The 12,389-nt window shown below is 47.6% G+C and overlaps 1 protein-coding gene across 2 annotated transcripts in view; it reads left to right on the top strand.

The window, feature by feature from the left end:
* XYLT2 (xylosyltransferase 2) overlaps positions 1-12,389 on the top strand; it is a 38,316-nt gene that overhangs the window by 9,117 nt on the left and 16,810 nt on the right. Inside the window, exons 2-3 of one of the 2 annotated variants that reach the window (XM_044420009.1) lie at positions 4,485-4,687; positions 10,529-11,000. In XM_044420009.1, the coding sequence (XP_044275944.1) occupies positions 4,529-4,687; positions 10,529-11,000 (631 nt within the window). In that variant the 5' untranslated portion in view covers positions 4,485-4,528. The remainder of the gene's footprint in view (positions 1-4,484; positions 4,688-10,528; positions 11,001-12,389) is intronic. The other variant, XM_044420010.1, reaches the window with a different exon arrangement.

Here is a 12,389-nt window from a genome sequence, read left to right as displayed (position 1 = left end):
TGTGGCTTTTTGGCATTACACCCATGAGTGTCATAGGCAAAGATCCAAATGTGGGTTGTATGTTACTTTTACTTGTATGGTATGTGGGTTGTATGTTCTGGAGAGACACACCCTTTCTTGGGTGCAGATACAATTGCAGGAAAATGGCAGGGAGGGGGGCAGTTAAAAATAGGTGTAAGTCCAGAGAGGATAGAAATAAATATACTGAAGAGTGGAATGAACTTCCAAGTCAACTGACCTAGGATTGCAGTTTCAAAGTATAAATTACTTACAGTATGATCCTATGTACTGTTACTCAGAAGTAAGCCCATTGAGTTGAGTGAGCTTACTCCCAAGAAAGTAGATCATATTGCAAAGGACAGCAGATAGAGTGCTTGCTTCTAATATCTCTAGACTGCATGAAAGTTTACCAGAAGAGGGCAAGCAGAATTCTCAAGGAATTCTTTCCTTGTGCTATTTCACATGTGAAGGCAGCAACCTCTAGATTCAGAAATGCGCCTATGTCTAAAGCAGTCTTCTCCAGTATGGTGATCCTCAGATATATTAGGCCATAACTCCCATCACCCAAGCCAATGTCTGGAGGGCACCAACTGTCTCCTCCTGTTCCAGAGGGAAGGTTGAGGCCTTTGCCCTTAATGTGTCCCTTCAGGGCATGAAGGTAAGCTCTGAATCAACCAAAGCGAGAACTAGCACAGGAGTGACTTTACAGGCTGAGTGTCATCCCTGCAAGACAAGCTGGGTGAGAAAGCATCTCCAGGCTACTGCTGAAGTTTAGATTTTCTAACTGGACGAGGCTGGTCTGGACAGTCCAGGAACAGAATGAGATACTTGAACCTGGCCTTAGAGGCATGTGATGCCCGCCTTGCCATACAGGGAGAAAGTGTGCATGGCGGAGGGAAGGTCCCAGTTTTTCATCCAAAACCTTTGCTCAAGAAGCCCTCAGGTCCCAGCAGAGAGACCCTGCAGTACTGCTGCCATTCCCAAGCGTTAAAATGTGATGTCACCATGCCTTGACTCCGTCGTCCATACACGCAGCAACCGATTTGCACGCCAAGTAGCTAGTAGATCCCCCGGAAATTATTTCCCAAGTAAGCCTTTCACGTGCAAGCTTGAGCTGTGGCATGGGAAAGCAGAGTGTGGAGTCCCGCCGGAGCTGCTTTGACGTTGCATTAGGAGGGATGGATCTCTCGGCCTTACGAGAGAGCTGTTGGACGGCTTTCCCAGTGAATTTGCTTGCATGGCCAAGGCCTTCAGAGGTGGAGCAAAATGGCAAAGGCAGGGAGTGGATATGAGGATCTTTCTATGGAGAACAGGAGGGTGTTTGTATAGGCCAGGGCAGGGGTGTTGAACCTCCTTTGGCCCAAAAGCTGCATTGCATTTCAGTGAAGCTGTTGGGGAAGAAGCAGCATTTGGAGGCCGGGGCCCTGATGCTTTCATGGGTGGCCCTGAAGCTCTGGGGGGCCATGTATCCCAGCACCCTGCTGTCCACTGGCACTCGCCGAAATAAAGATCCAAGGGACCTGAAGGTCTCTGTTGCACCCGATTCCTCTGGCTTTTTGCCCACATGTGCTTCACCTTTGCCCACTTGCCCCCTTTGAACCTTTTTGTCGAAGGTTTTTTTTTTTTTTTTTCAGAAATCAAATGCCCTTTTTATAAATAGGGACATCCTCAGCTGAGAGGGTCCTCTGAAGACACACACACATGCATACAGGAAGGCTTTAAATTTAAATTGTAAATTTACATGTGCGCATTCCTGGTTTTGTTGTCCTGCCAGGCTGCCTGAACCTGGGATCTTTTCTTTTCAGTAGGTAGCACCATTGCTCCTTGAGGGCCACAATTCATGCATGAACAGAGCTGAGGGCAAAAGGGGTAGAGCCAAAGACAAAGAGGGTGTGACCAAAATACCCAAAATACTAGCATAGTTTAATCTCCTGCTGCCAGCAGCTAAGCCTTGCAAGAGGCGTTTCAGTTTATTTGACTTGGGGAGGGGCCTGAAAAAGACAAGAAACCACCAAAGAATTGCAGGTTGAGATGAAGGGATGGGGCCTGAGGAAAGGGATGTGCCCATCTGGGAGGCCTCGGAGGGACAGATTTGCCCCCTCCCCCCCCCAGTCTGAAGTTCGGTACACCTGGCATAAGCAGAGAAGACATGGCTGAAAACTGCTGAAATATTAGCTAGAACTTGGGAGTCATTTATTTCCCCTCCCCTGTGGCTCCTGATGAAGGGATTGCTTTGGCACCGTGCAGCAATTAGGAGTCACCGAGTTCATTAGCTGGCAGCTGAACGGAGGACTGGAGCAGTGGGGAAGCGCACTCACCTATCACGGGCTAGTTGAGGAGATCCTTCCGGGAGCAATGGATCTGCTGGAGTCGTGACGGCAGCCGCCGCTTAGGAGGTGCCCTTAATGCTCAGTTGGACGCTTTGTGGGAGGAAGGAGCTGCAGGCAGGTGTTTTGGCGGCTTGCCGCTCCTTCCCTGCTGCATCCCTCAAGCTTAGGTGTGCAGCGAAGAACGTACCTGTTCTGATGGGACCTTTGCTTGGAAAGGTGATGTGGTGGGCTTGGGAGTGGGAGGGGGAAAGGGCATCCTGCTCAAAAGGAACCGAGAGTGGGAGGGGAAAAGGGCATCCTGCTCAAAAGGAACCGAGACGCTGTGCTGATGCTTCTGGCAGTTCAGATCTCTGAGTAAACCAAATGCCTTTTACTCCTGAGAAAGAGGGATTTGAGCAGGGAGGGAATATCTGTCCTAGGCAGCAGGCTCCAAAGCAGGCATGTCTCTTTGCTTCCCCAACCTCAGGTTGAATCTGAGCATCTTGCAAGCATTTTCTCCCTCTGAAGAGCGCCAGCCTGCCTCTGCCAGAATGTGAGCCTTTGAATAAGGAGCAAAGTTTTACTTGTTTGCCAATCTCCCGCCTCAAATCTCACCTCCTGAGTGGAGAGAAAACAGGTTTCAAAGCCCCCGAGCAGATGGCTGAGCCTGGTGACTAATGAGCTCTTATCTCTGCCAGTTCGGGCCTCTCTCTAGGATGCATGCTTGAAGTGGGAACCTGGGGAAGTTTTTGATCCTTGCTTGTATTTAGCTGCTTGAGAAACAGAGCTGCTGATAAACAGCATGGTAGGAGCTGGCCAGTTGGCCGGTCCTCTGAAGAGCGGGGCATGTGTAAAAATCCAAGCTCTCATTAGCCCAAATGTCAGGGCACAGGCTGGCGATGCCACTGTTATTCTGAAGAGTCCAGAAGGACTGCTTCTGTAGCAGAATCGCCTAAACGGTCCCTCCCCAGCCTTGCATACCCTCAACTCCACTGCGTTGCACTTTCCAGGATCTAGGAGGCTCAAAGTTCATCGCTACTGTTCCAGTTTCTGTGTTACTTCATTTTGTTACTTACATTTCTATACCACCCAGTAGCTAGCGCTCTATGGGTGATTTACAAAGATTAAAACCTTTAAAAAATGTAAAAACCATTTGCATGCAAAGATATAAATATACAACAGAGGGGGGATCTGAAAGCAATTTTAAATGATTAATAATAAGAAAAATGCAAGACCTAATTAAAACGACATTCCATGCTGCCAGATACCCGAGAGAAGGACAGGGACTTAGCCTGGTGCTGAAATGATAACAGTGCCGGGATCACATGGGTGCTTTGTTGGGGAGGCTGTTCCATAATTGGGGTTCAGGCACTACCAAGGAAGTCCCCTCCCTCATTGCTGCCTTCTAGGGCTCCCTCCAAGGAGACACGTGGAAGAGGGCCGTCGTTGGTGACTGCAGGGTTTGGACAGGTTTGCGCTGGCTCTCGGTGTAGTGCTCTGCAGGCCAAAACAGGCACCGTGAGCTGGGCAGAAACATGCAGGCAGCCAGTGCGAGTGGGCCTGAATCAGCATGACAGGTTCAGCTCTCCTGGCTCCAGTTACCAATGTGGCAGGCTTTCCTTGCCCTGCAACAGCGAACGCTGCCAGCTGAACTTCGGGGTAATGCCCTAAACCCGGGGATCTCTTCATGCTCGTGAGGGCCGTAAAGCCTAGCCACTCATAACATTGCCGGGGGCCAGGGGGCAATATAATCATCTGGGCTTCTGAAGAGCGTCGGGTCTCCAGCAGCTGGCCTATAGCAGTGCGCAAAAACGACGCAGGTATAACCTGCTCCATGCCTGAGCATCTGTGAGTGCTCCTTTCGAGGTGGCCAGGTGGAACTCAGCTGTCCCCTGTGCATCTGACTGCAACCTTCAAGAGTGATCTTGGTTCTCCCAACCCGTTAGCCAGTGCCCTTGTAACAGAGGATCTGTGAATAATTGCATTCCTTTTCTGGTCACGCTGGTGATGCACATCCAGCATGACACTGCTTCTGCAGCTGAAGTCATGTGAACGGGCTTGCCTGAGGGCTTATTCCCGATTAACATCCTTGCTTTGTGAGGGTTTGCATTGGTGCAGAGCAAGGAGGAGCATCTCATGCAGAGCAGTCGCTGAAGAGGTCGTGTTTGCTTTTAGAGACTTGACACATTCAAGCAACGTGCCCTCCTTTGTACACAAGCATGTCATGTGCGGGGCTGTGGAAGTTCTTCAGAAGCAGCCCTTTGATGCCATTCATCGTGATTACCACCCCGCACCATCGCTTTAAGCACGGACTTCTTAGGGACATGAAACACCCTCAGCTGGAACATGATCTGTGCAGCCTGCAGAAAGAAAGAATGGTGTGTAACGTCTGAGAGATGCATGTTAAATGCGGGGAGCAAAAATTGGAAGTGTGGAACCCCCATAAAATGAGCAACCAATTCACAGAATAGGATATAAGCTTGAATTTGCTTGGAAGAGGGAGGATAAAAGCACCAAATGGATGACAAATTGACTATAAATTGCAGTGATAGTGAAAAAGACACGTGAAAACCCAAGAGGGTGATCCATGCAAGGCAATTAACTGATATGTTAAAGAGATGCAGTTTCACGGTAAACTGGACCATTTGGGCTTTGAGGACTCCATAATGGCTTTTTGATTTCTTGGTCTCTTCAGCTAAAGCAGCTGGTGCCAGCCACTGCAAGGGGGAGCATGTGTACCGAAATGGTAGAGCAGTTCTCACTTTGACTTAAGGCTTCTGCACAGTCATGCTGCTGCCCCCTAAATATGAGAAAGGACAGGTACTGTATACCAGCTAATGAGGCAACTCGTGTGTAAGACAAGGTCAATATTTTGGACTGTTGTCCTGGTGTATGTCATATGTTGGGCATATAAAACAACCCCCAGTTTTTACTTTGCTATTTCCAGTTCCAAGAATCCTCTTATACACTGGTATATATGGGTATATCTCTAGAAAAACCATGAATATCTCTAGAGTCCACTGTGAGACAAAACACGTGAGGCTGGCCCATGCCGAGACAAAGAGAGTAGTGTCCCCAAGCAGAGGCCCTAGAGATACCCATGGCTTTCTGTAGAGATATTTGTGGCTTCTGCACTTGGGCTGGCATCCTGCGGTTTCAGGCATTCATGGGGGGCTTGAATCTCCTGTGGATACAGAGGTCCTACTGACTGATAAACATTTTTCACTTGGCATATAAGACAACCCCAAGATTTTTGCCTTGCTATTTTCAGTTCAGGGGTCATCTTGTATGTGGTTCTAGATGCTAAGTTTGAGCCAATGATGCAGGTGTCTGGATGCATCAATGTGAGTGTTCTCACAGGAGGAGATCACCACTCAGACCCTGTCTAATTTCAATGGCCAGACTTTATCTACATGCCCAAACAGGCCTGCCCTTAGTCTGCCCTGCCTGCCTCCCTCCCTCCCAGATGGGCAATTTGTGACCCTCCCAATGCTTTGGCTTTCCTTGAACTGATGTGGGGGGGTGAGCTCAACCTCCTCCCTTGGGAGCCCGTTCCATATCCTAAGGGTCCTAACTCTCAGGAAGTACTTCCTGACATCCAACCTGAAGCCTGGTTCCTTGAGCTTTGCCCCTTTGGAATGTGTCCTCCTCCACATGGCATCCCATCACATACGTTGCTAAAAGATCCCCTCAGACTCTCCTCTTCTCCAGGCTGAAAAGACCCAGTTGCCTGGATAGGGTAGGTTTGGGTTAAAAGGGGGAGAATTAAGAATAGTAACATGAGTTAGCAGCAAGAACAAGGATAAAAGAATTAGGGGAAAGTGATAGCTACCAACAGAGGAGAGTCCTGAGGCTTCCGTGTTCCCTCATCATTTGGCATGTTGGGTAGCACTCATGTGAGCTGAAGACCAAACCACCTGGAGATGGGCACAGGTTGCCCACCCCTGCATTAGCATAATTACTTGATACATTCTGTTTAGCTTCTGCAAGGTTTAATAACTTCTACGGTTATTGTGGCGAATACCCAAGCTTTAAATTCAAAACTGACCCCAGAGGTACCAAAAAATCATGTTAGATTATTCACCTCCCAGGAGACAGAGCGGGTGCAGGTATGACAGCCATGGCCCAAGCAGACTCACGATAAGTTCCTTGCAGATGGAAAAGTATGGAGTAACATGGTGTTTTCAGAAAACGAGAACCTGAGGGGAAGTGAAGCATTCCCCATCCCCACCCAGCAACTAACATCCCTGCTCCCCCCATGAGACAGCTTCAATGCTGGCCTTCCCATCCGCCGGTCCTGTAGGTCACGAGGCTTTTAGAAAAGGAAGGTTTTGCTTTCAGGAGCAAAGAGATCAGAAACATATCCTTCTAGGAAATGTGGTCCATCCAGTTGTGATGATAGCAATGCTGATCGTTGGCCTAGTCATTCTCAAAGCTTTTAGAGCCATCTCAGCAAAGTACCATCCATGCAAGGTCATTCTAGAAAAGGTTGAATTTGTATTCTTTCTTAATAATGTCATTGTCATTTTCAATACTTTTGCATTTAATTTCCTTCTGATTGCATCACTGCATTGTTCCCCATCACAATCTGAAATGTGGCCAGAAACTCTCCGTACATCTGATGAAATGAGCTATAGTCTGCAAACACGTATGTTAGAATTAATTTATTCTTTAAAGAGCTGCAAGACAATTTAGTGTTTCTGCTGCAATAGACAGACCCAGCTGTCCTCTAAAAATAATTACTCTTTTGTTTTCCTGTTTGAACAATGCTTCCTCACTCCTCATGTTTTACCAATGAAAATAATGTTTTGGTTAATGGCTTAAGACCAAGTTATCTGAAGGAGCATTTCCTTTCCTATGTGCCTGCCTGCCCCTTAAGATCTGGGTTGAAGGTCCTTCTTTGGGAGTCCTCCTTGAACAAGATTAGGAGGGTGGCTACGCAGGGAAGGGCCTTCTCTGTGGTGGCACCCTGGTTATGGAATACACTCCCCAGAGAGGTTTGCCTAGTGCCAACACTTTATGCTTTTCAGCGCCAGGCCTAAATCTTTTTTATTTTCCCAGTATTTTAAGGTTTAGATTGCATTTTTTTAATTGAGGTTTTAACAGAATGGATGCTGTGCCTGACTTTGTTTTATTGTAAGACCGTCCCAAGACTATTTGGTAGTGGACAGTATACAAACGTTTTAAATAAATAAATAAACAAACTCCCAGCCAAAATCTAACCCCACGTGCCTGGATGCACAGAAACATGTGCTGCCTTGAAAATGAGTGAATACTGCCAGGGGAGGTTGGGAAGATGACACTTGGAGAATGTGGGTGCGATAGAACTTGTGTTCTCTCCGTTCTCTTTGCAGTCTTTCCAAGGGAGTCAAGGAAATGATCTGGCAGGAATGATCTGATGGGCTGGTGACCGCCAAGGGCTCCTGTGGCATATACTGGAAGGTTTTACTCAAGGTCTCTGTATGAAAGGGAATGGCTGCACCACTTTAGCTGAGCATGGATAACTTGCATTGCCAAACTTGGCATGTTAGAATCTCCCCAGAGCTTTGCTAAACCAGTCGGGCAGCCCCGTTGCCTGTTACATTCCTCCCACAAACCTCCTCCTGTGAACTCAAATGGGCAACAGGGTGGCAGGTGGGGAAACTGGAGGTTTTTGCCTGGCTTACAGCGAGTAGAGAGAGCGAGCGAGCGAGCAAGCATGTGGGTGGGCCTATTAAATCTGAGCTCAGACACAGCAAAGTCTGTACACAGACAACTGTCTCTGTCGAGTGTGTTAGTCTTTAAGGTGACCTGTTTGGGGGTTTTGCTTCCAAATACTAATGCAGCATCCCCTCTGCAATTGTATTCTTGGAGTAAAGGGAGCTACTTCCCTTGTTTAGCACCAGGACACCCGGCCTTGATCCAGCTTGATAGTTGGTGAACAGTGTAATCCCATAGACATTTCAGCAGAAGTAGGTCTCCTCAGTGGGGCCCACTTCCAGGTAAGCAGGGATGGGGTTGCAGCCAACGTGTAGAAAGATGACACAGGAGCAGAGGGAAGAAAACCCAGGTGTTACACCTGGAAGGTCTCAGCAAGCATAGGTGACCTAGAAATACATGTAAGTAAGTAAGTAAATAAAATACACTTCTGTAATTGCATCTGCTTCTCCGGGGCCTCAGGCGCGTGGATAGAGCAGTGTACTTAAGTGCAGATCCGCTTCAGCTCCCATCCTTTTCACTTCCAAGAAGGTAGTTGCCTTGTGGTGGAGAATCTGTCTGTGCCTGTAAAATAAAAGAGAAAAGTTTTGCCCCAGTGTTGGAGAAGAACTGCAAATGGCCTGAAGGAAAATAGTTTGTGGAAGACGTTCTGGAAATAGTGGGGAGCAAAGAAGACTCACTTTATTTTGCTTTTGCTTTTAAAGGCTAACATGGGTATGTAGACAAATACCCATCTTTCCAAACTCTCAAAGCAAAATTTTGAAAGGTTGGATGGGAGGCCCAAGAGAAGGTTATTTTGCTGTCATGGGTCATTTGAAATGCATTAGACTGACTAAGTAATCACTTTCTCCACTAGCACACTCTGTTGATTGGTGTGTGCTGATGGGATTGTGGCCAAAATGGGCTTACCAAGAAACAGAGGTATCCGTATGCCCTGTGGAAGCCACTTCCAAGTTTGTGGAAGTGGGAAAATATTTGGAGGTGGAGCCGAAGGGACAAAAGTAAGCCAAATGGTACAGTGGGGACTGAGTATTCTCAGAGAGTGCTTGAGTGTCTGTGGGGAGTGTGGGGAGGGAAAATGGCATGGAAAATCCAGGAAAAGGGCTGGAACTCTGAACTCTGGACCAAACCACTCCACAGTGCCACATTTTATGGCTGTTTCCATTTGTCAAGCTTAATACGTTATTAGACCTGAGCAAAGCAGCATTTCAAAATAGACCTGAAACTCTTCTGGACATTGAGACTGGAAGTGTGTTGTTTGTCACGAATGTTATGCATTTGGTACCTGCAACCATCACACCAAAACAAACAAGTCTATGTGAGAATTATGACATAGATTATGATTGTTGGGGCTGGGTTGTTTTTTACTTATCATTGTGTTGATTTTCAGAGCAGTCACAATAAAAAGAGGGAGAGAAACAGTGAAACCCTGTGAACCTAAAGAAGGAATAATAATGACAAGACAAATGCAAGGACAGCATTAAATGTAATAAAGGTCCAGGAGGCTGAAAAATAGGATTATGCTAGAGCAACCATGAAATTATATGAGGATAGAAATTCGGCCAGACTATCCCATAAGGTTTAGCAATTGCTGTCAGGTTGAAGGTTGAACCCAGCAGTCTCCACATGTGTTGGGTTATAATTCCCAGCAAAAGAAAAGACAAGCAAACAAAAACTCCAAACCCAGTACTGGGAGTTGTAGTTTAGCACATGTAGAGAGCATCAGGTTACACTGGCACAAGCTGTGGGTGGATGCGATAAACCTTCTTCAGTACTTCTGCTAATATCTTTGTTTATCTCTGTGCATGCACACTTTCAGCCAAATTTTACTTTTACTTCTAGTCACCTCCTTAACAAAGTACAAGGAGAGTGAAAAAGCAGATTGCCAGCAGAGTGCAGGAATGGCTAAATAAGCACTATCTCCAGCTGGGGGAGTTTCATGGAGTGCTAACCCTGGGCTTCCCCAGACCTGTTCTGTCACCCTCACTGCTGCAGGCCAGTTTTGATCCTTTAGCCCTCTGCAGCAATTCTGGATTCCTTTTTGTTTGCAAAAGCACAAAACAAAACTGTGAGGGCTACGTATTATGCATTTTTGTGCTATACCATGCAAGTCCTTTCTTCCTACCTAAAGATTATTTTAAAATTCAATGTAATTGCTATAACATGAAGAAGAAATAATAAAGATTGTGTGTTTATACTGAAGCTCACAGTGCTTCTGGGTGCATGGTTGCATTGTGAAACCCAGATAGCTGTTGCAACCAGGACACTATTTTTCCTTTTCCAAAATATTGCGGCCCAAAACAGACAGGCCTTTTTCCTAGTGTCAGCACCTGTGTAGAGAGCAGCATGCATCAAGCTGCTGAAATGGGCTTATTCCTTTAGAAGAGAAGGAGACCAGCTATTTAAAATGTGTGGCGACATAGCTTGGTGATGAACCCTCCATTAATTCTTCTCCCTCTTTCTGTGTGTGTGTGTGTGTGTGTGCACGCACACGCACATCTGTCTGATTCAAATTGGAGAAGGTGCGGCAGAAGAAGACCCAGCTGCTTGAAAATGGGGACGGATCCAAGGATTTGGACAGTTCAGCCGGCCGACGGGGCAGCTTGAGCCGGAAGCATGGGCGATGGAAGAGTTGGCCAGACAGTCCCGGCGTCCTGGTGGCTAAGGTGGTGCGAGCTGTCACAGTGAAGCACAAACCTGGGCGCAGGATGCCTGTCTATTTGGACTCCTCGAGTCAGAGGAACCTGACGGAGCTCCGTGGGGATGCCCAGCTGGCACTGTTCCAGCACGGGGACACCGGCAGTGTGGAAGGGGCGCCCCAGCCCACGGAGAACAACTTCATGCCCAAGTGTGAGATCACAGGCAAGGACGCGCTGTCTGCCTTAGCCAGGGCCAACAGCAAGCAGTGCCAGCAGGAGCTTGCCAATGTGGTGTGCTTGCACCAAGCCGGGAACCTCATGCCGCGCGCCGTGCCTCGGCAGTGCCAGCTCTCAGGTGAGTCCCTGGGCAATGCCATAGCATTTGCCACATGCGAACATGGATGCGAGGTGTCCCCTCCCTTTGGGGTGGGAAGAGTTATCCTCCACATGCACAGAGAGCGGGAGGGCAATGGACGGCTGCTTCCAGGGCTGACTCCAGGTTCAGGGGTGCCCTCAGTAGGACACCTTCAGTGGCCTTCTCCCTCTGTCACCCAACCATTCTCACCAACTCTCTTGCTCTTCCCCATGACCGTGGCTTGCTTGCTTGCTTGACAGGGCAAGCACTTCTCAGGGCCTCCCATGAGTGGCCTGCTGCCAGTTTGTTGGTGGCCTGTGACCCAGCCATGATCGCCTTTCTCCCCTGCATGAAGCCACCTTGCCCCGAGTCATTCCCTGGCCTGGGTCTTCTGACTGGCTGTGGCGCTGCACAGGGATTCGTTGGTAGGTCTTTCCCAACGCTTCTGCCTTTCCCAGGGATACTGCTTTCCCCGTAGGCCTGAAGTCTCAGATAATATACATGGCCAGCTCCCAAAACACTGTTATTAGAAAAGCTGCTCCTTGATTTTCAATACCATGGTGAAAGCAGAGGGTTGTACTTGTATACAGAAGTAAGAATTCTGCACCACACTCAGTCTAATTTTGTGCCAAGAAAAGTTGAAATTTACTTAGTCTACCAGTGGGAATCATACTCTGTCCTCTCGTGGGTTCTGTATTTCATGAGGCCACACACCTTTGAAATCTGTCTTTACCTCTTTGATATCTGGCAACATTTCCTATGTGTGGGGACTGGATTTTACCAAAACCATGGCTTGATTATACACGAGAGTGGTGGTTACCTGAAGGAGTGTCTCCTTCCATATGTGCCTGCCCGCTCCTTAAGATCTGGGGCAGATGCCCTTCTCCAGGTGCCCTCTCTGAAGGAGATTAGGAGGGTGATACCCGAAGAAGGGCCTTCTCTGTGGTGGCACCCCAATTGTGGAATTCGCTCCCCATAGAGGTCTGCCTGGCACCGTCACTTTTTTCTTTTCAGCACCAGGCCAAAACCCTTGTATTTTCCCAATGTTTTAAGACCTGACTGTTTTAACTGGGGTTTTATTATCTGCTAAGTGTTAGGATGCTGTGTTTTATTTTTATTTTACATTTGTATTGTTAAACCATCCTAAGACTTTGGTAATGGGACGGTCTACAAATGTTTCAAATAAATAAATAAATAGTAATCAACCTCTAGCAAAGAGCGTTTGCTTCCATAGATTATGTAGGAAACCCATCATGCCAGCAAAACCTGTTGGTGTCTCACTAGAGGTTGCGCATGCTAATGCAACATGTATTATTGTTGTTAAATAAGATGCTGCCCACTGCATTTCCTTCCTTGCCTCCCTTAATACTGGATCGTGCATCTATTTCC

The sequence above is a fragment of the Varanus komodoensis genome, unplaced genomic scaffold (genome assembly GCF_004798865.1).
Source record: "Varanus komodoensis strain SLA01 unplaced genomic scaffold, ASM479886v1 scaffold11, whole genome shotgun sequence".
NCBI classification, from domain to species: domain Eukaryota; kingdom Metazoa; phylum Chordata; class Lepidosauria; order Squamata; family Varanidae; genus Varanus; species Varanus komodoensis.
This window is presented reverse-complemented; position numbering and strand designations above follow the sequence as displayed.